This window comes from Schistocerca americana, chromosome 6, assembly GCF_021461395.2.
Source record: "Schistocerca americana isolate TAMUIC-IGC-003095 chromosome 6, iqSchAmer2.1, whole genome shotgun sequence".
NCBI lineage: Eukaryota > Metazoa > Arthropoda > Insecta > Orthoptera > Acrididae > Schistocerca > Schistocerca americana.
This window is the reverse complement of record NC_060124.1, coordinates 231,841,357-231,866,892: the sequence shown is the minus strand read 5'-3', so window position 1 is coordinate 231,866,892 and position 25,536 is coordinate 231,841,357. Positions and strand designations below refer to the sequence as shown.

The 25,536-nt window shown below is 38.3% G+C and overlaps 1 protein-coding gene across 1 annotated transcript in view; it reads right to left on the bottom strand.

The window, feature by feature from the left end:
* The window catches only part of LOC124619819 (zinc finger MYND domain-containing protein 10), a 96,320-nt gene that overhangs the window by 60,518 nt on the left and 10,266 nt on the right, over positions 1-25,536 (bottom strand). The window contains exons 3-4 of the mRNA XM_047146420.1: positions 13,287-13,400; positions 733-1,007 (exon numbers count right to left, since the gene is read on the bottom strand). Coding sequence (XP_047002376.1) covers positions 733-1,007; positions 13,287-13,400 — 389 coding nt within the window. The remainder of the gene's footprint in view (positions 1-732; positions 1,008-13,286; positions 13,401-25,536) is intronic.

The following is a 25,536-nucleotide window of genomic DNA, read 5'->3' as shown; positions in this document are numbered from 1 at the left end:
GCAAATGCACATTTAATGAGAGCTGCGGAGTTACAAAAATGTACATCTGTCTGGTCCTGTACATAATAAGATACGATCATACATAGATATTTTATGGGATCTGCAGGGTTATACACAGCACATCAGTCTGATGATATATAAAATCTACCGAGAGTATATACAAATTTTAAGAACATTGCAGGGTTATACAGTGCATACCCATCTGGTCATATATAAAAATACCAATAAAACACACCTTGCATATGAGTGCAGATTTTTCCAGTCATATCAAATACACATCTGCCTGGTTACATATAAAACATACCGAAAAGAAATGCAAATTTTCTGGGACTGCCAAGTTACACAAATACACATCTGTCTGGTCATATATAAAACCTACAAAAAGTCATATACAAATTTAAGGACACCGCAGGGCTACACAAATGCATACCCGTCTGGTCTTATATTAAAAAACGTACCGATAAATTACACATTTCGTATTAGCCTTGAAATATGAATCACAGATGGGAAAAACTGCACACTCCACGTTCTTTATTTGAAATTAAAAAATTTAGATATGCAATTTATAGTTCTCAAGCCTATAAATGATTGTTCCCATGCTATGATATGGTGCGCAGTACATCTGGCTGTGTTACTTACAATAAAAAATAATGTTGTTTTACAGTGTTAGATATTTGACATTTCATTAATTAATACCGAATCAGCTGACTAACAATATGTACATTTACGTACCTGTCTAGATTTTCAATTATGTATCGAAGTATGGAAATACATCGTAATCCTATCTCAAATGCTAGTTCTTTCTTTTGTGTTTTTAATTCCTCTGCATTACTTTTTGTTAGTATTTCTCTGGCAGGTGGGAAAAAATCCTTTACAGTGTTGAGGCACACAATTGAACATATGCAGTAATCAATTAAATCAATGCAGCTGTCTTCTAAAGCCACACAGCTGTCTGTGTGATACAGAATTGTTTCTAATAAGCCAATTATTGAAGCCTCATGGAATAACTGAAATTTAAATATATTATATTTTTCAGTTTTTAGACATCACATTATCAAAATTTGTTACTAAATGTAACTAAAGACTAATAAAAAGTCACCAGCAATATTATTTTTATCAGAGATAATTTAGCTCAAACTTGTTGGGGTGGGGGTGGGTAAATATCCTTTCTGGGTTAAATGTTTAAAATAGGTGAGAAGAAATAAGGCTTGAAATCTGAAACTTACTTAGTAGTAGGAGGGACATGCTTTATCAAAGATTTTTGAATATACAGAAAAAGTACTGAAAGTTAATGACACATACCTGAAGCATTATTATAGAGAATAAAATATGGAAATCACAATATAACATTTCAGTTTTTTACTGAAAAGTCCAAGACATCTGTCTATTGTAGAATTTTGGAACATCTCTTATACCTGCATGTTCAGAAATTTATGGAGACCAAAAATCTCATCTGTAGGAAGAGTTCCAAAACCACTTATACTGGTAACCAGACTGATTCCATGCTACTTTCCTTTCAGACGGTTTTTGACAGACTTTTTTACTACCACTGAATAATAATAATAATAATAATAATAATTTATATAGGAGCACTCACTACACTAAATATACACACTAGGCAGAGATCAGAACCAACCAACACACAGAAGAAACCCACAAAACCAGCATGGCAACACAGGCTACAGATCAGAATAGAAAAACTGAGAAAAGACATTGGACAGCTAACGCAATTTATAAGAAATGAAATATCAGACAAAAAACGAAAAAGGTTAGGTAAATTCTCACAACAAGAAGCGATACAGCAATTAGATGAAAAGAAGCAGAAATTACAAGCATTGGCCAAACGACTTAGTAGGAAACAAAACCAAACATTCAACTCAAACCAAAAGAAATTTTGCCAGACAATAGATAACACACACATTAAAATAGACAATCCACCAAACACAACAGACATGGAACACTTCTGGAGCAACATATGGTCAAATCCGGTACAACATAACAGACATGCACAGTGGATACAAGCAGAAACAGACACATACAAGATGATACCACAAATGCCTGAAGTGATAATTTTGCAACATGAAGTCACCCGAGCAATTAATTCTACGCACAATTGGAAAGCCCCTGGAAAAGATAAAATAGCAAATTTCTGGCTAAAGAAGTTCACCTCAACACATTCACATCTAACTAAATTATTTAAAAGTTACATTGAAGACCCATACACAGTCCCTGATACACTTCCACAAGGAATAACTTATCTGAAACCTAAAGATCAAGCAGTCACAGCAAACCTAGCAAAATATCGCCCCATATCATGCCTACCAACAATATACAAAATATTAACTTCAGTCATTACACAGAAATTAATGACACATACAACACAGAACAAAATTATAAATGAAGAACAAAAAGGCTGCTGCAAAGGAGCACGAGGATGTAAAGAGCAACTGATAATAGATGAGGTGATATATCCAGCTAAAACTAAAAAAAGGTCGCTACACTACACATACATTGATTACCAAAAAGCTTTTGATGGTGTACCCCACTCATGATTACTACAAATATTGGAAATATACAAAGTAGATCCTAAATTGATACAGTTCCTAAGCATAGTAATGAAAAATTGGAAAACCACACTTAATATCCAAACAAATTCAAATAATATCACATCACAGCCAATACAGATTAAGTGTGGAATATACCAAGGAGACTCATTAAGTCCTTTCTGGTTCTGCCTTGCCCTGAACCCACTATCCAACATGCTAAATAATACAAATTATGGATATAATACTACTGGAACATACCAACACAAAATCACACATTTGCTATACATGGATGATCTAAAACTACTGGCAGCAACAAATCAACAACTCAACCAATTACTAAAGATAACAGCAGTATTCAGCAATGATATAAATATGGATTTTGGAACAGACAAATGTAAGAAAAATAGCATAGTCAAGGGAAAACACACTAAACAAGAAAATCACGTATTGGATAACCACAGCGACTGCATAGAAGCGATGGAAAAAACAGATGCCTATAAATATCTAGGATACAGACAAAAAAATTAGAATAGGTAATACAAATATTAAAGAAGAAATAAAAGAAACATATAGACAGAGACTAACAAAAATACTGAAAACAGAATTGACAGCAAGAAACAAGACAAAAGCTATAAATACTTATGCTATACCAATATTGACCTACTCATTTGGAGTAGTGAAATGGAGTAACACAGACCTAGAAGCACTCAATACACTTACACGATCACAATGCCACAAATATAGAATACATCACATACATTCAGCAACAGAAAGATTCACATTAAGCAAAAAGGAAGGAGGAAGGGGATTTATTAACATAAAAAACCTACATTATGGGCAGGTAGACAATTTAAGAAAATTCTTTATAGAATGAGCAGAAACTAGCAAAATACACAAAGCAATCACTCATATAAATACATCGGCTACACCATTGCAATTTCTTAACCACTTCTACAACCCTTTAGATCACATAACATCAACAGATATGAAGAAAGTAAATTGGAAAAAGAAAACACTACATGGCAAGCACCCATATCATCTAACGCAGCCACACATTGATCAAGACGCATCCAACACATGGCTAAGAAAAGGCAATTTATACAGTGAGATGGAAGGATTCATGATTGCAATACAGGATCAAACAATAAACACCAGATATTACAGCAAGTATATTATTAAAGATCCCAATACCACAACAGATAAATGCAGACTTTGCAAACAACAAATAGAAACAGTAGATCACATCACAAGCGGATGTACAATACTAGCAGATACAGAATACACCGGAAGACATGACAATGTAGCAAAAATAATACATCAACAACTTGCCGTACAACATAAACTAATAAAACAACATGTTCCCACATACAAGTATGCACCACAAAATGTACTGGAGAATGATGAATACAAATTATACTGGAACAGAACCATTATAACAGATAAAACAACACCACATAACAAACCTGACATCATACTCACCAATAAAAAGAAGAAATTAACACAACTAATCAAAATATGCATACCCAATACAACAAATATACAGAAGATAACAGGAGAAAAAATTGGCTGAGGAAGTCAAGGACATGTGGCATCAAGATAAAGTTGACATTATACCAATTATACTATCAACTACAGGAGTCATACCACACAATATCCACCAGTACATCAACACATTACAGCTACAGCCAAATGTATATATACAACTACAGAAATCTGTAATTATTGAACATGTTCAATTACCCGAAAGTTCCTAAATGCAATGTAACATATACCATACAGTTAAAAGGAAGTCACGCTTGATCAAGGTCCACATCACTTTCCATTTTCAACCAGACATAACGTCTGAGAAAGGAAAGGTAATAATAATAATAATAATAATAATAATAAATCTTTATTTAGCTGTAATAACTTTACAGTCTTGGACATTGTCAGTTTTTGTACATTTACAAAAATATCATGCCATACATATAATGAATATATACATGTAGCACATTATGTAAACATTTACCATCATTAATAAGCCTTAGTGGCAAAAAGCTTTATTTGTGACAGTCTTTTTGCTTTTCCAATCTGCAACTCAGCATCTCCGCTATATGGTGAGTAGCAGCTTTCATTTTCTTAATGCTGTTACATTCCATCCTGGATTTTCCATTGTCTCATTAGTAGACTGAGGTATACAAAACTAGAATTGTTGACAGTGGAGCTCAGAAATATTTGAGTGAGTATAAACAGCTTTCAGTTAACAGATATTTCAATTTGCCTTTAAAAAGATTTCCATGGAATTGCTTTTACATTATTTGGCAACCTATTATAGAACTGCCTGCCAGCTTCAAAGTTATTAGTACTCTCTGATAATCACATCAGGCTCATGTATTGTAATTATGAATGCCTCTACTCATTACACTCAGTTTATCAATCTCTTTTTACAAACATAATAGTCTTAAGGACATACAATGAATACATAGTCAGTAAGTTGTAATTTTCAAAGTAGTCGGTACAGGGCGCATTTATTTACATAATCCATTATCTAACTACTCTCTTTTGAAGCCTGAATGTCCTGTCCATGTACACTGTGGGTGCCCCACCCTAATTTTTTATCTAACATTGCAAATGAGTGAATTAATCCATAGGACACTTGTTTAAGGGCAAGAGGATTTATTATATTTGAGAGGTATTTTAGTAAGTAAATATTGCAGCTAACCACTTTACAGATTTAGCTGATATGCAGTTTTCATGTAAGTTGTTCATCAAACACAATGCCTAAAAACTTATGTTTATCGGATTTTTCAGCTTTAGGCTGTGATTCAATATGAGACTGGCTACAATTCAACAAGAGCTTCAGTATAAAAGTCTACTCCTTATTCAGCGCAAACTCCAGACTGAAATATCAACAATATTAGGAAAATGATAGATTGCTACTGACCGTAAAGATGATCTGATGAGTTACAGACAGGCATAACAAAAAGACTATTACACATTATAGCTTTCAGTCAAAGCCTTCTTCAGCAAAGAAAACATGCACACATTTAACAGCTATATTGGCAGCTTTGACCAGAGCCCTGGCCAAAGCTGCCAGTGTAGCTGTTAAATGTGCGTGAGGTGCCAATGCTTGTGTAGGCAGGTGTTCCTTGGCTCTTCAGTGTATCATTAGCATAGCTTTAAGTTTTGCAGCTGTGTTATGCCATTAATATACGCAAGTGACAAAAATGGCCAGATAATACTTCTGTGGGGGACTCCATAGTAAGAGAGCTTTGTGCACTGATTTTACTGTTAGGATTTTATTTTCATTCCTGTAACACAGTTTAGTACACTGTCTACTCCCTTTTGATACACTGGTATCTCAGTAAGTTCAGGAAAGGTCCCATTGGACTGTTTATTAAATGTGTTATTGGTTTCATTAATTAATATTTGAATTCCTTAAGTAATGTAGGTTATATGTCATCCCTCCCACTAGATGTTTTTATTTAGAGTTTTGAGATTATTTTCATTACCTCGTGTTATGTTACACTCCTTAAAATGAATTACTCATTTTACTGAATTTATTTTAGTGTTGGTACAATTTCTTCTTTGTATGCCTTACTAAAATGTTTTATGAAGGCCTCACATACTGTCTATGGCTGCACTTACTAACCACCGTTTTTTGTCTAGTGCTCTATTACTGCATTCGCTTATTTGTTCAGAATGATAGAGTGCTTTTAGAGTCTTCAGGGATTCCCTATACTTTTTTTTATATCTCTAAATAAGGCATACAGGTCTTTCATATTTTCCTTTAATTTGTCAATTTCTGGAGGAATTTTAAGATTCCTTGTGTACTCTAATTTTCTTATCTTTTTTTACTATTGGACTTGATTAAAACTACGATTACATATTTCATAGTAATGGCCCCACGTTTTGTTAATATCATCTGATTTGTATATCTTCTGCCAGTCTCTGTGTGCAAGGCCTTACTTAAGTTTATTATGGTCAATTTTTCTTTTATAATTGTGTAAGTCATTATGTGACACTATCTCTATGATCCGAGAGATAATTTTCAATAGTTCTTACCACTGATTCTTCTGTACTTAAATCTGTAACAACATGTTCGATACAAGACTGTGAGGCAGTTGTTATTCTGTATGGTAAAGAATTTATGCAGATATGGTTGTAGCAATGTAACAAACCAGAAAACCTCTGATAATTTACATTATACCTTAAAGAGCCTATGTTCACATCTCCTATAATTATAACAATTTTTTTCTTTGTTGGTAGTTTATCCAAAAGTTCTTCTAAATGGCAGACAAATGAAGAATGATAAAAATGAGTATATGGAATATCAGAGAAGCTGTATAATTGGATTGAAAAGTTTCTAGCAAACAGAACAATGCGGAGAGAAATCTTCAGATGTAAAATTAACTTTAGGCATATCCCAAGGAAATATTATAGGATCACTACTTTGCACAATAACGACAATATTATGAAAAGAGCAGACTGCTACTCACCACATAGAGGAGATGAGTTGCAGACAGGCACAAGATAAAGACTGCTATACAGTTGAGTTTTCAGCCAAAAGGCCTTCTTCTAAAGTAGAAAACACTTACTTATTAATGCAAGCACAACTCACACACACATGACCCCTGCCTCTGGCCACTAAGTCCTGAACATGAACTAATTAGTTGAACATTCAAAAGAAATAATCACTAGGTGTGTGTATTCTGCTGAAATTGTGAAATGTAATTAGCACCACATGCATTTTGGGATTACATGACATTTTTAACTTCTATAATTTTCTTATTTCTGTTTCACACAATCACATAACATTTAAACTGAACAAAATGGTTTGCTTAATACTCAACCTGAGTGAATACATTAATGTTTCATGGGTTGGTAATTTGTAAAATCAGACATTTTTGTATATGTAGTGTAGTTTATTTCACATACAGTAAACCTCCTTTTTACACTTTTCAGCAGACTGACCCAAAAAAGTGCAAAATGTAGGAAAGTGTATAATACAGGACAGAACAGGAAACACAACAAGCAAAGATGAATAAATTTATTTTACTGTGCTGAGATTTACAACTTACTCTAAATGTTCAGAATTGTAAAATGTTGCACTTCACAAAACGAGAAAAAGTAGTAGCCTATGACTATAATACCAATGTGTGTCTGTTGGAATCAGTCAACTCATACAAATACATGGTTGTAACACTTTGTAGGGATATGAAATGGAATGATCACATAGGTTCAATCATGGGTAAAGCACTTGGTAGACTTCAGTTTATTGGTAAAATACTGGAGAAGTGTAATCAGTCTACAAAAGATTGCTTAAAAAGCACTTGTGCAACTGGTTCTAGAATATGGTCAAGTGTGTGGGACCCATACCAGATAGGACTAACAGAGGACACTGAACATGTACAGAGAAGGGCAGCATGAATGGGCACAGGATTGTTTAATCCGTGGGAGAGAGTCACAGAGATACTGAAGGAACTCAACTGGCAAACTCTTTAAGGCAGATGTGAACTATCCCAAGAAAGTCTATTAACAAAGTTTCAAGAACCGGCTTTAAATGATTACTCTAGGAATATACTTCAACTGCCTATGTATCAGTCACATAGGGATCATGAGGATAAGATTAAAACTGAGTTCATGAATAATTTCTGTAACACTTGCATTTTACCTTCCAGTAACAAATCTAGCAACAAGCTTCTGAATTGCTTCAATGTTTTCCTGTAATCCGACCTGGTGGGGATCCAAAACACTTGAGCAGTACTCAAGAATGGGTCACACTAGAATTCCATATTGTGTCTTCTTTATAGATGTGCTACACTTTCCCAGAATTCTCCCAATAAGATGAATTATCTGCCTTCCTGACTACCAACCTGATGTGCTCACTCCATTTCATATCGCTTTAGAGTGTTATGCCTAGATATTTAGTCAGTGTAGTGTGTCAAGCAAGACATCGTTAATGCTCTATCTGAACATTACGGGATTATTTTTCTTGCTCATCCGCATTAACTTACATTTTTCTACATTTAGAACAAGCTGCCATTCATAACACCAACTAGGAATCTGTCTAATATGTAAACATGAAATGTAGGAAGGGGAAAGGATGGGTAGGAAAGGAAAGGGGAAGGATTGGTGGGAAATCGTGACGGCTAGCTCCATACGACATTGTGGTAATGCAATGGTGAAAGTTCAAAATTTGTGCCGGACTTTTCCCTTTGCATCCACTTCTACATCTACATCTACATCCATACTCCGCAAGCCACCTGATGGTGTGTGGTGGAGGGTACTTTGAGTACCTCTATCGGTTCTCCCTTCTATTCCAGTCTCATATTGTTCATGGAAAGAAAAATTGTCGGTATGCCTCTGTGTGGGCTCTAATCTCTCTGATTTTATCCTCATGGTCTCTTTGCAAGATATACATAGGAGGGAGCAATATACTGCTTGACTCCTCGGTCAAGGAATGTTCTCGAAACTTCAACAAAAGCCCGTACTGAGCTACTGAGTGTCTCTCCTGCAGTCTTCCACTGGAGTTTATCTATCATCTCCGTAACGCTTTCGCGATTACTAAATGATCCTGTAACGAAGCTCGCTGCTCACCGTTGGATCTTCTCTATCTCTTCTGTCAACCCTATCTGGTACGGATCCCACACTGGTAAGCAACACTCAAGCAGTGGGCGAACAAATGTACTGTAACCTACTTTGTTTTCGGATTCTTCCAATGAATCTCATTCTGGCATCTGCTTTACCGACGATCAACTGTGTATGATCATTCCATTTTAAATCACTCCTAATGTCTACTCCCAGATAATTTATGGAATTAACTGCTTCCAGTTGCTGATATGCTATGCTGTAGCTAAATGATAGAGGATCTTCCTTTCTATGTATTCGCAACACATTACACTTGTCTACATTGAGATTCAATTGCCATTCCCTACACCATGAGGCAATTCGCTGCAGATCCTCCTGCATTTCAGTACAATTTTCCATTGTTACAACCTCTCAATATACTACAGCATCATCCGCAAAAAGCTTCAGTGAACTTCCGATGTTATCCACAAGGTAATTTATGTATATTGTGAATAGCAACGGTCCTATGACACTCCCCTGCGGCACACCTGAAATCACTCTTACTTTGGAAGACTTCTCTCCATTGAGAATGACATGCTGCGTTCTGTTATCTAGCAACTCTTCAATCCTATCACACAATTTGTCTGTTAGTCCATATGCTCTTACTTTGTTCATTAAACGACTGTGGGGAACTGTATCAAATGCCTTGCGGAAGTCGAGAAACACGGCACCTACCTGGGAACCCATGTCTATGGCCCTCTGAGTCTCGTGGACGAATAGCGCGAGCTGGGTTTCACACAATCATCTTTTTCTAAACCCATGCTGATTCCTACAGAGTAGATTACTAGTCTCAGGAAAGTCATTATACTCGAACATAATACGTGTTCCAAAATTCTACAACTGATCGACGTTAGAGATATAGGTATATAATTCTGCACATCTGTTCGGAGTCCCTTCTTGAAAACGGGGATGACCTGTGCCCTTTTCCAATCCTTTGGAACGCTACGCTCTTCTAGAGACCTACGGTACACCGCTGCAAGAAGGGGGCAAGTTCCTTTCGTACTCTGTGTAAAATCGAACTTGTATCCCATCAGGTCCAGCGGCCTTTTCTCTTTTGAGCGATTTTAATTGTTTGTCTATCCCTCTGTCATCTATTTCGATATCTACCATTTTTTCATCTGTGTGACAATCTAGAGAAGGATCTACAGTGCAGTCTTCCTCTGTGAAACAGCTTTGGAAAAAGACATTTAGTATTTCAGCCTTTAGTCTGTCATCCTCTGTTTCAGTACCATTTTGGTCACAGAGTGTCTGGACATTTTGTTTTGATCCACCTACTGCTTTGACGTAAGACCAAAATTTCTTAGGAATTTCTGCCAAGTCAGTACATAGAAATTTACTTCCGAATTCATTGAATGTCTCTCGCATAGCACTCCTCACACTACATTTCGCTTCGTGTAATCTTTGTTTGTCTGCAAGGCTTTGGTTATGTTTATGTTTCCTGTGAAGTTCCCTTTGCTTCTGCAGCAGTTTTCTAACTCGGTTGTTGTACCACGGTGGCTCTTTTCCATCTCTTACAATCTTGCATGGCACATACTCATCTAATGCATATTGTACGATGGTTTTGAACTTTGTCCACTGATCCACAACACTATCTGTACTTGAGACAAAACTTTTGTGTTGAGCCGTCAAGTACTCTGAAATCTGATTTTTGTCACTTTTGCTAAACAGAAAAATCTTCCTACCTTTTTAATATTTCTATTTACAGCTGAAATCATCGATGCAGTAACTGCTTTATGATCGCTGATTCCCTGTTCTACATTAACTGTTTCAAATAGTTCAGGTCTGTTTGTCACCAGAAGGTCTAATATGTTATCGCAATGAGTCAGTTCTCTGTTTAACTGCTCAAGGTTTTTGCCTACTACTACCTTGCCGCGTCTCAGGAGTTGTCTTGTCGGGCCTAGGGAGGGAATTCTCTAACTTAAAAATGCCTACATGTGCACTCCACACGTACTCCGCTACCCTTGTAGTCGCTTTCTACGTGTAGTGCATGCCTGACCCATTCAGGGGGACCCTACATTTCTCCACCCGATAGCGGAGGTCAAGAAATTTGCACCCCAGATCTCCACAGAATCGTTTGAGCCTCTGGTTTAAGCCTTCCACTCGGCTACAAACTAGAGGACCGTGATCGGTTCTGGGAACGATACTACAAATAGTTAGCTCAGATTCCACCCCGTGAGTGAGGCTTTCTGCCTTCACCAACTCCGCCAACCACCTGTATGAACTTAGGATGACCTCTGAACCCAGACGGCGGGAGTCATTGGTGCCGACATGAGCAACAATTTGCAGTCGGGTGCACCCAGTGCTCTCTATCACCGCCGGCAGGGCCTCCTCCAAATCTCGGATGAGACCCCCCGGCAAGACTGATTATTGATTATCTATGTATTTCCTACATTTCATGCTTAAATACATGTATCAGCCGTGTCATCACAAGTCGTGTCTGTTCTGTGAGACATGTAGTGGTGGAGAGGGCACAGGAGATCTGTTGATGGATGTGTTGTGTAGGATGTTATTTGTCAATACAAGCTCTGGTAATATTATCTGTATATTTTGACAAATCCTGCTTTTGACTGTGCAGATGAAGCATATGTGGGTGACAAGACTGACTTTCTTACAGTGAGGTAGGTCTTTTGAAAGATGAATCTGTGGCTGCTTAACAGGACAGAACAAGTTCAAAAATGGCTCTGAGCACTATGGGACTCAACTGCTGAGGTCATTAGTCCCCTAGAACTTAGAACTAGTTAAACCTAACTAACCTAAGGACATCACAAACATCCATGCCCGAGGCAGGATTCGAACCTGCGACCGTAGCGGTCTTGCGGTTCCAGACTGCAGCGCCTTTAACCGCACGGCCACTTCGGCCGGCGACAGAACAAGTCAAAAGAACTGACTCACTCTATCTTGCTATCCCCACCTTGCTTCATGTGTCCTTTCCTAACCCCTCCTCCCAATCAGACCAGGCAACTGCTTTCAATAATACATAGATAATCAATAATCAGTCTTTCCGTGGCAATAGGAGTGTACCTTTGGCTCCCTGTGTGGTTGTATATGTGAATGTGTGTACTTGTATTAGAAAAAGAGCAAGAGCTCGAAAGATAGTGTGAATACTATTTTCTGTTATGTGTTTTTATGCTCCACACATTATTCTTCTGCAGGTGAGTGGCTGCCTTTCCCTTATTTTATGTATTGTTCCATCCAGGAATTTCCATTATTGTTATATAATGTCCACACCAACCACTTCAGTTTTTGCAGTGTGATCAGTCACCACAATGAGGCACAAATAATACCACCACAGTATGTCAATACACTACTAAATACTCCTTAGATATTATATTATCTTATTTTAACTCTTAAATGGGTTCTTTAATTTTCTGTCAGTGATTGCACCATTCTGGCACAAATAACGGCACTTTTCTAATAACATTTGCGCGCACACACACACACACACACACACACACACACACACACACACACTCTTAACACAGGCCTAAACCCGAAATATGTTTAAAAATCTTTTATGCTCGCTCAACATTCGTTTGACAACACTTCTGAAGAACTTTGAAGATATGGTACACTCACGAGCTGCACTTGGCAGCTGTGACTCATTACGGAGGAGTGACAACTCAATTTTTCATGTAAGCAAGTGAGAAGTTGTAATATACAAAATGGAAACCAAACATTTTGAGCAGATGTTAGGTGATAATGTGTGGGGTGATCGTATTGACAAATGAATTAACTCTGTATAGTTCTAACTTTGCACATTATTAAATAACTGCTTCGCGAAACAGTATTGTATACTGGGATATATCAAATAATGTTGTGGTGTTTTATTAAACAGACTGGCTTTGTATTTGGGAGGATAGATGTTCTAGCCCTCATTTGGCCATCTTGCTTTAGGTTTTCTGCAGTTTCCCTAAATTACTTCAGATGCCGGAATGGATCCTACTATAAGATCATGGAATAGTCTATTTGGAAATTCGACCTAAACATGTAAACTAATTTATGTTCAGATGAAACAACAACTTCAGGTGAAAGATCATTATGAGGATTTAATGCACAAATTCACAAATTTTCAGTATACTGTTCGCCTCAAGATTTATATTCCATAGTAATGTAGTAATCTCTGTTACTTACAATAGTGTATGCCATAAAAGTATTTCCTGGGTTTGGTTCAATAGACAATAACCGTGGTATAATCTTCTCTTTCCAAACAGATATGCAGATTATTTCATAAACAAGGACAGGTATCTGAAATGAGCACAAGATGAACACAGCTGATGACATTAAAGTTTTGCCAAATTTTTTTCATGCATATTTTTGTTCGAGTTAAATGTTGGAGCTTCATTTATCTAATGATGTTAACAACAGACATCACCAGCATTAACAACTAAATCTGCCATTGACCAAATACCTTTTATTGTTTCTTACTCACACTACATTTCTGTAATCACATTCCTTTAGTAAGGAAGGAAAACAGAGTAAGAAAAGAAAGACAGAGTCAAAGAAGGAGAATAACAATAATATGGAGAGGTAAATGGATGAAGAGTCAGGAGTTGTAGTGGGACCTATTGTGGAAGTGTTATTTATGTGCAGTGGAACACATGTCATATTACGACGTAACATTTCATCATGTCCTCTCTGAAGTAAGAAAATTATTCTGTCAAACAAGGATGAAACAGTAGTGAGAATGAGAATTCAAATATTGTAGTGGCTGTCATATCAGCTATTCACGATCTACTCTCTGACCTTAGTCGTATGTCTGCTCAATTGCCTTTCTCTATACCTACATCTACATCCACATGGTTACTCTGCAGTTCACACTTAAATGCCTGGCAGAGGGTTCATCGAACCATTTTCATGCTATTTATCTACCATTCCACTCTTGAATGGCGCTTGGGAAAAAGGAACACCTAAAGCTTTCCGTTGAAGCTCTGATTTCTCTTATTTTATTATGGTGATCATTTCTCTCTACGTAGGTGGGTGTCAACAAAATATTTTCGCATTCGGAAGAGAAAGTTTGTGACTGAAATTTCGTAAATAGATCTCACCCCAAAGAAAACCGCCTTTGTTTCAGTGACTGCCACCCCAACTTGCGTATCATATCAGTGACACACTCACCACCCGAGTCATATGGCTATCCTAGGGAATGTATCATACTGTACTGTATTTTTTATTTCCTCCTGTAAATTTTACATGTACAGTACATCAGAAATTGAACAGTCATATGGCTATCCTAGGGAATGTATCATACTGTACTGTATTTTTTTATTTCCTCCTGTAAATCTTACATGTACAGTACATCAGATATTGAACAGGTCAGTGCAAATATGTCTTCATGTTTACATGATGTTTTCTTTGTATTAATGAATACAAATTTTTCATCTCTCAGTTATAATTAAACTACTTTAACTAGAAAATTACAACTGAAAATATGAATAAACTAACATTAATTATTACACTCTTTACATGCTGCAAGTAAATAGTCATAATTACATAACATTTTTGGGAATTTGGTTTATACAACTAACATTAACTTTCTTAGGCTCTCAAAGATTTTGGAGGTGGTCTTCCAGACTGTAGAAGCAGTACGTTAACAGATATTCACTTGACACTGCTCTAATTTTTTTTAGATCATTCATTAGTTTAATTTCTATTGGCAAGTCATTGTAAATAATATCACCAAAGAGTAATGTTCCTTTTTGGTATGAACTGGTTTTTATTTGGAGCATTGTCTTGTGTTAGGCAGGTGAAGATTTCCATTTTTGAGGAGTACACTAGGATTTGTTATTGCATATTTTTTAAATAAAGATTGCTACTTGAAAGATCAAGAATCTCCATCCTTTTAAATAGTGCTCTGCAGGGTTTTTTTCTTTTTATTTCAGCTATGTTTGTCATCATTCTTTTTAGCACCGTGAAATATTTTAGGCAGGATGGTGAGTTACACCAGAATGTGACCCCATACTTCAGAACAGAATGTGTATTACCATAGTAAACAGTCATTAGACAGTCCTTATGACAACAGTTTTCAAGCACTCTCATTAAATAGCACATGGTACTTAGTCTCTTTAATTATGTATCAGTGAGAGTGTCCATCTAAGGTCCTGGTTATCTTGGAGCCAGATCCCCAGGAATTTTGTATTAGCTACACTTGCAATATCTATGTACAGTATGTAAATTTTTACATCCTCTTCACTGTTTCTCTTGACATTATGAAAATTTAACACCACTGTTTTAATTTTATGTATTATTATTTTGTTTTGGCTGAACCAGTTAACGGCTCTAGTTAATGTCACAGGCAGCGTTGTCTATAACATTTCAATCTGAATAGTGTCTGGTTAATTTATTATCTTATTGCTTGTGACCAGTACGATATGAACTAAGCCTGTTGTTAGGTGTACTTCTGATACCAATACTATAAGTTTCTGCAGCAACAGGATATGGTCTATGATGTCAGAGGCCTTAGACAGATCAAGGCATATGCCAGTACTTTTTCTCCGCTATCAAGTTTTTGTAGAGCTTCACTCAGAAACTGAAATAGTGCATTTTCTGTTGATTGATCTTTCTGTAAACTATATTTGGCTGTGGATAATATGTTGCATTTCTCTAAAAACTCTAGCAGCTTCTTAATAAAAAAATTCTATTATTTTCAAAAATATAAATAACATCAAATTTACATGGCTCACAGTTGTGTACATCATTCCATGTTTCTTTTTTTAAGTAAGTACCTGTGGTGTTCTAATCTTTGCTTGATAAAATTTCTACCTTCTCTTGTTATTTGTGAACCGGCTGACCATTTGTCTAGAAAAGCGATTACACACCTAACATTCACTCTGATGATTAATGCTACCGGTACTGAATGTTGTCACATTGTGGAGTGTTATTGTCAAGGGGCAGTTTTTATCAGTTTCTCAAGAGTTTCTATAAACAAGTCTTCACTGCAGTTCAGAAGATGTCAGAGACACACAGGAATTGTTTCTAGTTTGGGGGAAAATACTGCTGCAGCCTCAAAGTGTGTTCCAGTACAAAGATCATATCCATGCATAATTTCATTACTTATTTTCAACATTTTATTAATGAAAAGGGATATGCAATCATATTTTATATTTGCTCTGCAGTAACTTTTTGCCATTTCATATATCATTTGATACAATTAATTGTACACTGTAGAGCCAAAGAAACAGGTACACCTACCAAATATCGTGTAGGGTCCCCGTGAGCACACAGAAGTGCTACAACACGACGTGGCATGGACTTGACTAATGTTTGAAATAGTGCTGGGAGGGGGGGGGGGGGGGACTGACACCATGAATCCTGCAGGACTGTCCATAAATCCATGAGTACAAGGGGGTGGAGATCTCTTCTGAACAGCATGTTGCAAGACATCCCAGATATGCTCAATAATGTTCATGTCGGGGGAGTTTGGTGGCCTATGGAAGTGTTTAAACTCAGAAGAATGTTCCTGGAGCCACTCTGCAGCAATTCTGCATGTGTGGGGTGTTGCATTGTCCTGCTGGAATTGACAAAGTCTGTCGGAATACACAATGGACATGAATGGATGTAGGTGATCAGACAGGATGCTTATGTACACGAGACCTGTCAGAGTCGTATTTAGACGCATCAGGGGTCCCATATCACTCCAACTGCACACGCCCAACACCATTACACAGCATCCACCAGCTTGAACAGTCCCCTCCTGACATGCAGGGGTCCATGGATCCATGAGGTTGTCTCCATACCCATACACATCCATCCGCCTGATACAATTTGAAACAAGACTCGTCCAACCAGGCAACATTCCAATGTCACTGTTGATCGGCCCATGCAAGGCATAAAGCTTTGTGTCATGCAGTCATCAAGGGTACACAAATGGGCCTTTGGCTCTGAAAGCCCAAATCGATTATGTTTCATTGAATGGTTCACACGGTGACACTTGTTGATGGCCCAGCATTGAAATCTGCAGCAGATTGCACTTCTGTCACGTTGAATGATTCTCTTCAATTGTCATTGGTCCCGTTTTTGCAGGATCTTTTTCCGGCCGTAGCGATGTTTGAGATTTGATGTTTTTCCGGATTCTTTATACTCACGGTACACACGTAAAATGGTCATTCAGGAAAATCCCCACTTCATCATTTTCAGAATCAAACAATGGAAACTCCGATATGAATATGAAAAATGTAGAAAAAGACAGATTACTACTTACTGTAAAGAAGACACATTAAATTGCAGACAGGCACAATTAAAAGACACTAACATAAAGCTTTCGGCCACAGCCTTCATCAGTAAAAGAGAGACACCAACATTCATACACACAAGCAAGCACACCTCATGCACACGTGACCACAAACTCCAGCATCTTGGACCAGAATGCATGTGGGATGCAAACAGAAATCTGGAGGGGGCAGGGAAGGGGAAGGGATAGTAGTGTACAGGTGGGGAGAGACACGAATGCTATCTGGTGGAGTGTAGAGGGACTAGAATGTCAACAGATGCAGTGTCAGGAAGTTGTTGGGCAGAGATGGGGAAAAAAGGAGAGGCGTTAGGAAAGACGGGTGGATACGTTGACAGATGGTGGCAAATAACAAGGTGAGAGATGAGAATGGGGAGGAGATGATAGGTCAGAGGGGGTGGAAACTGTTGGGTGGATGGCGTGGGAGTAGTTACCGTAGGGAGTAGAGACTGTGTTGTAAGGACAACTCCCATCTGTGCAGTTCAGTAAAGCTGGTGATGGAGGGAAGGCTCCAAATGGCTCAGGTAGTGAAACAGCCATTGAAATCAAGTGTGTTATGTTCAGCTGCATGTTGTGCTGCAGGGTGGTCTACTTTGCTCTTGGTCACAGTTCGGCTGTGGCCATTCATCCTGTTGGACATCTGGTTGGTAGTCATGCTAATGCAAACAGCTGTGCAGTGATTGTAGCGTAGCTAGTAAATGACATGGCTGCTTTCACAGTTAGCCCGATCCCTGATGGGGTAGGATAAACCTGTTCCAGGACTGGAATAGGAAGTACTAGATGGGAAGGTCAGGCTAGTTTTGCACCAGGGTCTTCCACAGGGTTATCATCCTTGTGGCAAGGAGTTGGGATTGTCACAGGGATGGAATAGGATGTTGTGGAGATTGAGCAAGCAACAAAGCACCACTTTAGGAGGGGTAGGAAGTGTCTCGGGTAGGATGTCCCTCATTCCATAGGTAATCAAAGTCCTGTCAGAGGATGTGCTTCAGCTGTTCCAACCCCCTCACAGATCAGTGCTGGAAAGAAGTTGATGAACCAGAAGATCCTTACCAGACAACACAGTATTTCTCCACAGGGTGTGGTGTGCATGGTATCCTAATGTCCCAATGTATGAGAGAAAGGGGTTGGGGGGACGGGGAGGTGGGGAGGGATATTAGGCATGTTATAGTGGCTATCTCAAGATACACAAGTGCCCTGTGATGGGGTAAATATGAGGTGTGTTCAAAAAGTAAGATGACTTTATATTTTTATGAAAAAATATTTATTTATTCATCAATATTCATGTTGTCCCCTTCAAAGTAATCCACCTCAGATACAATACACTAGTGCCAATGCTTCTTCCAATCCTCGAAGCACTTCTAAGCACTTTTTGGTACAGCCTTGAGTACTTCCAATGATGCAGTTTTTATTTCCTCAGTCATTGAAAATCTTTGTCCTTTCATAGGTCTCTTCAGTTGTTTTTGGCCAAAAAATCTCTCACAGATGAGGGGGAAAAAGGACCCCTAAGGTAAGTCTTTCCGCTCCTGGGATTGGAGTGACTCCTTACCCTCTCCCTTAAAACCCACATCCTTTCGTCTTTCCCTCTCCTTCCCTCTTTCCTGATGAAGCAACCTTGCGTTGCGAAAGCTTGAAATTTGTGTGTGTGTTTTTATTGTGTCTATCAACATACCATCGCTTTATCGTTTGGTAAGTTACAGCATCTTTGTTTTTTTATGTATATATTTCCTGGCTCCAAAATATGAGAGGTGATCAGAAAGCTCCTGGATTTTATGTTGCTTAATTAAGTTGGCACACTTTGAAGAATGCATGGTAGGGATGAAGAGGGATGGGGGCGAGTGATCATCTCTGCAACTGACACAGGCTGGTGGTTGCTCACAAGAGGAGTTTCTGTGAAGCGGCTAACGAGTCTCCACAATTTGGGTTGTTCATAGACTGGCAAGATTTGGCCAAAGCATTGATAGTTAAAACATTGCATTGGGAATGAGAAATAGAGATTCACAGCACAATGGTAGATGACAATTTTTCCTTTGTCAGGAAACGAACCCCCTCAAAAGCAGGGATAAAGGCTCTGGCATCAACCCTGTTGTCTGTTCGGCCCTCACATACACCAGCCTATGAAGTGGACCCCATGCTCCTCCAAGTTTTTGTATAATTCATCATCCATCAATAGTGTTAAGTCCCAGTGACAAATGAAACCCTGTACCACCTTCATGCTTCTATACGGTATTATGGTGGCATGCATGTTACACAGGTTACTAGAAGAGAATAATACTCAAGACTGGGTAGGAGTCACTGTTTTGATTAAAAATGGTTACTGAGGAAAGAGATTTCTGCAAATATAGTTTCAATATTATCTACAAAGAACATAGGCTTAGTAGTTAGAGAAAGGACCCTCTGTTAGTCTAGGTGAAACCCAGTTCCTGCAGTTTACTTGATTTTGCTTTCCTGTGATGCCATGGACATCTACTTTCACACATTCAGACCCGTCTGCAGAGACTGCTGGCGCTTCACAGCAAGCACTAATAACTAATATCTTACTAATGTAAGATATCCACCATTATGCTGCCTATTCCTATTGAGGACTCTCCCCATCGGTGCCACTGAGTCATAGCAATAGCTACCTGGCTTGATGGTCATTACCAGGAATCATTGTGCCCCCCTCCCATAAAAAAACTGGTACTTACTCCTCAGTATGTGTGGGGAAGTAAAATAATGCATTCCCTGTGTTGTCAGGGGACTACCACTGTGCTGGTAGCTGATGAACGCCCATCCTCACATGGACAGCCTACCATGCTGGTTATTGGCGACGTTCCCTAATGGCCCTCATTTCTAAATGATGTTGAAAATGTGGATGTCAAACCCAGATGCGGGGAACAAACATGAGTTAACTGAAATGAGTGTGGTAATAAAAGGTTTTGAAAAAAGCTGATAAGTGGGAGAAAACAATATTGGTGAACTGTAGACAAGCTAGGTTGTCTGCAGGTAATTTGTTCCACAAATCAACTCTGAGAAAAGATACAGTCAGAGAGTAAGATTGCAGCACAGGGAAGGAAGAAGTACTGCCAATGAAATGGTTCAAATGGCTCTGAGCACTATGGGACTTAACATCTGAGATCATAAGTCCCCTAGAACTTAGAACTACTTAAACCTAACTAACCTAAGGACATCACACACATCCATGCCCGAGGCAGGATTCGAACCTGCGACCATAGCAGTTGCGCGGTTCCAGACTGAAGCGCCTACAACCGCTCGGCCATACCGGCCGGCACTGCCAATGACTTGGGGCCCAATACTCGGCATGCGCTGAAGAGTTACAGTAAATAACTTTGGTGCCAGACAGAATATTATGATCTCTGTGGAAAAACAGGAGATATGTTGAGATTGATCTTGTTTTGACACATTCTGTTATATGTACTTTATTAGTGTTGAGTAGAGCTTATGAAGATGGGAGTGTGTCTGTTCATTAATCAATAAAAACCATTCCAGTGAAGAAAACGGTGTACACAATTATTATTGTCCTGTGGCACGATTTACTACAGAGAAGCCAAAGGAGTTTAGCTGTTCTTCAAGGGTATGATAGGAGGTAAGTGAAAATGGATTAATTCCTGGCTGGGTTGGACTGTGTCAAAATGGCCTCTTGAGCGGTACGTAAAACTGAGGTGAGTACAATTCTTGCACTTTTCAAGAGCTTGCAGTTCTTAACTTTCTGATTTCATGGTCAAAACAAAAAAGGGAATAATAGTTTTCTCCAGGTCAGCTCATCAGATAAGCCGTCTGGCTCCTGCATACTGATCTAAAGTGAGAAAGGTATCTTTTTTTTTCTAGCTCATAAAACTAACCATAATCATAAAAATGGCATCAGGAAATAACCTGTTCATACCTCTCTCACCTAACGCCAATTCATTTTGTGTGCTGCAACTAAAGATACCATTAAGAGTCATCCTCAAGTTGTGGGCGTGTCTGGTTTCTGAAATTATTAAATTATTTTTCTCTCATTAAGTAGCCAAGAATTTTTCTACCTCCATCAATAAACACAAGTCACACGAAAGGAGATTTTTACATCACACAATCACAAAAGTTTTGCGAGTGCTGCGTGAAATGAGTACACTGTATGCTCCTTGTGGGGTCTGAATAAATATGCAAGTTCATAAGCTGGCTTTCATGTTCTAGTTATATGTCACCACTTACTTATTATGGTGTCCATTAATCACAAGTCATTATATTCACTCACTGCACTAATTCTATTAAATCCAGAATGTTCTGATGGTTTGTAGCAGACATTGTATGAGTAAAATTTCTATCAAAGAATGTAATCAGTACTTTAATAATTTATCAATTTGATATGGAAATCTGGCATACAGGTTCTAAGCAACACACAAAATAATTGGATCATTTTAGTGTTTGACACATGGAAAATTTGTAACAATTGCTCAAAGCCAGTCAAAATCTGTACTTTTAGCAAACTGTCTCTCCAAATTTTATATGACTTTTCAGACATCAAAAGTACTAGCAGTTTTGGGCTCAATACTTTAATTCGGTTATTGGAAAAAGTGGAACTCACATAATACCTCCATGGTATACAGTCACTGTAAAGAAACTTCTAAAGAAACAGAGATAACTGTATAATAGGTGTAAACAAAGCGTAGGGCTATAGATAGAGAGATGCTGAATGAAACACATTTGACTGTCAAGAGAGCAATCTGTGATGCCTTCAATGACTACCATAGCAAAATATTGTCACGACATTTCAAAAAATCCAAAGAAATTCTGGTTGTATTTAAAGGCTGTTAGTGGCACCAAAGTTAGTGTCCAGTCCCTAGATAATGAGACAGGAACTGAAACTGAGGGTAGCAATGCAAAAGCTAAAATGCTTAACTCCATTTTCAAATGTTCCTTTACAAAGTAAAACCCAGAAGCACTGCCCCAATTAAATTGTCATAGCACTGAGAAGATGAATGAAATAAATATTACTGACATTGTGTTGAGAAACAGCTGAAATCATTAAAACTGAACAAAGCTCTAGGCCCCGATGGAATCCGTCAGATTCTATCCTGAATTTGTGGCTGAGTTAGCCCCTCATTTAACTATAATCTATCATAGATCCCTCCAACAAAAAACTGTGCTCAGTCCTTGGAAAAAGGCACAGATCACACCCATCTACTAGAAGAATAGTGATAAAAAAAAAAAAAACTACCGTCAATATCCTTGACACTGATTCATTATAGAATCTTAGAACATATTCTGAGCTCAAACATAATGAGGTACCTTGAACAGAATGACCTCCTCAGTGTCAACTGACATGGATTTCAAAAATATTGATAATGTGAAATCCAGCTCGCACTTTTCTCATGTGACGAACTGAAAGCTTTAGATTAAGGCAACCCGGTAGATGCAATGTTTCTTGATTTCTGAAAAGCATTTGACTCAGTGCTTCACCTATGCTTATTGTCAAGAGTACGATCACATGGGGTATGAAGTGAAATTTGTGACTGGTTTGAGTACTTTTTGGTAGTGAGGAAACAGCATGTTATCTTGGATGGAGATCGTCAGATGCAGAAGTAACTTTGACTGTGTCACAGGGAAGTGTGTTGAGTTCCTTGCTCTTCATGTTGTATATTAATGACCTGCAGACAATATTAACAGTAAAATCAGCTTTTTGGAGATGATGCAGTTACCTATAATGAAGTAGTATCTGAGAGAAGCTGCATAAATATTCGGTCAGCTCTTGATAAGATTTCAGTGTGGTGCAGAAACTGGCAACTTGCTCTAAATGTTGAGAAATGTAAAATTTTGCACTACACAAAATGAAAAAAACATCATATCCTATGACTAAAAAATCAGTGAGTCACTGTTGGAATCGAGCAACTAATACAAATACCTGGGTGTAACACTTTCTAGGGATATGAAATGGAATGATCATGTAGGTTCAGTCATGGGTAAAGTAGTTGGTAGACTTCATTCAGTTTATTGGTAGAACACTGGAGAAATATAACCAGTCTGCAAAAGAGATTGCTTACAAAGCCCATGTGGCCCATCCTAGAATATGCTTAAGTGTGTGGGACCCACACCAGACGGTACTAACAGGGGATACTGAATGTATACAGAGAAGGGCAGCACAAATGGTCACAGGTTTGTTTAATCTGTGGGAGAATGTCATGGAGATACTGAAGGAACTGAACTGGCAAACTCTTGAAGACAGATGTAAACTATCCCGAGAAAGTTTATTAACGAACTTTCGAGAACGAGTTTTAAATGATTACTCTTGGGATATACTACAACCCCCTATGTATTGCTTACATAGCGATCATGAGGATAAGATTAGAATAATTACTGCATGCACAGAGGAATTCAGTCAATCATTCTTCCTGTGCTCCATATGTGAATGGAACAGGAAGAAATGCTAATAACTGGTACAGTGGGACATATGTTCTGCCAAGCATCTAATAGTGGTTTGCGGAGGACAGATTTAGAATACTAATTACAGAAAAATGGCTAAAACCCAAAACTCAGAGAGGGTCATTCTTGGTTAAAATCAACATCTATTGAAATTTTGTGCCAGCCACATAAGAGTGTTGCTAGAAACACCACTTTAAGGATGCATCAGGTTTGCTTTAAATCCATGTAGTAATGGTCTTATGCATTAGTTACCTTTGAGATTGGGCATGGCGAGTTGATGTTAGTCAAGAATGCCTTTACGGCAACAAAGACACCATTGTCAACACCTCACTGAGTTTGAATGAGATTGTGTAATGTGTCTTCAAGAGACTGGATGTTCCTTCTGCAATATTGCAGAAAGACTTGGCAGGAAGGTAGCCACTGCATACGATTGCTAGCATGAGAATCTATGGTCACAAAAAGACTGGGCTCCAGACATCCATGTGACACCACTGAGAGGGAAGAGCATCGTGTTCGGCATATGCCTGAGGCACATCATGCTGTATCTGCAGCAGCAGTTTCATCTGTGACACAACAAACTGTTACAAAATGGTTACTTCAAGGACAACTCCGAGTCAAACTGTAGCATTCCACTGACCCCAAACCACCAGCATTTGCTGCTTTAGTGATGTCAAATGAGGGCTCATTGAAAGGCAGGGTGGAGGTCTGTTGTGTTTTCTGATGCAAGCAGGTTCTGCCTCTGTGCCAGTGATGGCCGTTTGTTGGCTAGATGGAGGCCAGTTGAGAGCCTGCAACTAATATATCTGCGTGCTAGACACACTGGACCTACAACTGGAGTTATAGTCTGGGATGTGATTTCATATGACAGTGCTCTCGTGGTTATCGCACACACCCTGACTGCAAATTTGTTTGTCAATTTGGTGATCAACCTCTTGTGCTGCCATTCATGACCTGAATTTCAGGGGGTGTTTTCCAACAGAATAATGCTCACCCACAGACCACTGTTGTAACCCAACATGCTCTACAGAGTGTCTACATGTTCCCTTGGCCTGCTTGATAACCAGATCTGTCTCCAACTGAGCATATATAGGACTCCAGCAGCATCCACAAACAGCATTAACTGACCCTGTATTAACTGGCCAAGTGCAACAGGCATGGAACTCCAGCCCACAAACTGACGTCCGGCACACATACAACACAATGCATGCATGTTTGCATGCTTGCATTCCACATTCTGGTGGTTACACCGTTTATTAATGTATCAGCGTTTCACATTTGCAATGGCGTATGTCACACTTACACTAGCCTGTGATCTTGCTATTTTAATGACTTAAATATGTTATCCTAAACAAATGGATTCCAAAAATGTCATTACTCTACATTAATTATTTTGTGGTGTTGCTATTTTTTTTCCCACATCAGTATATTTCGTAATGGTATGCTAATGGGAAATGGAGATGGTGTATTTGTTGTAACAGACAAGAACTCAAATCCATCAAGATAAATATTGAAGCTGCATGAGAAATTGTTTCGGCAAGACTCAGTATCAAGGATGGGCTTTTCTACTAATCACCACTCCCCCCCAGCACTATTCCAGATGAAACCTAAAACTTTAAAGAAAATCTGAGTTTGCTAGTATGAATACTTCTCAATCATGCTTTCATCACTGGAGGAGACTTTAATCACCGAACAATCGGTTGGTATAATTAGCCTATAGTTTTTTAAGTTATGTGAGTGACTATACATATTGTTATACTTTAC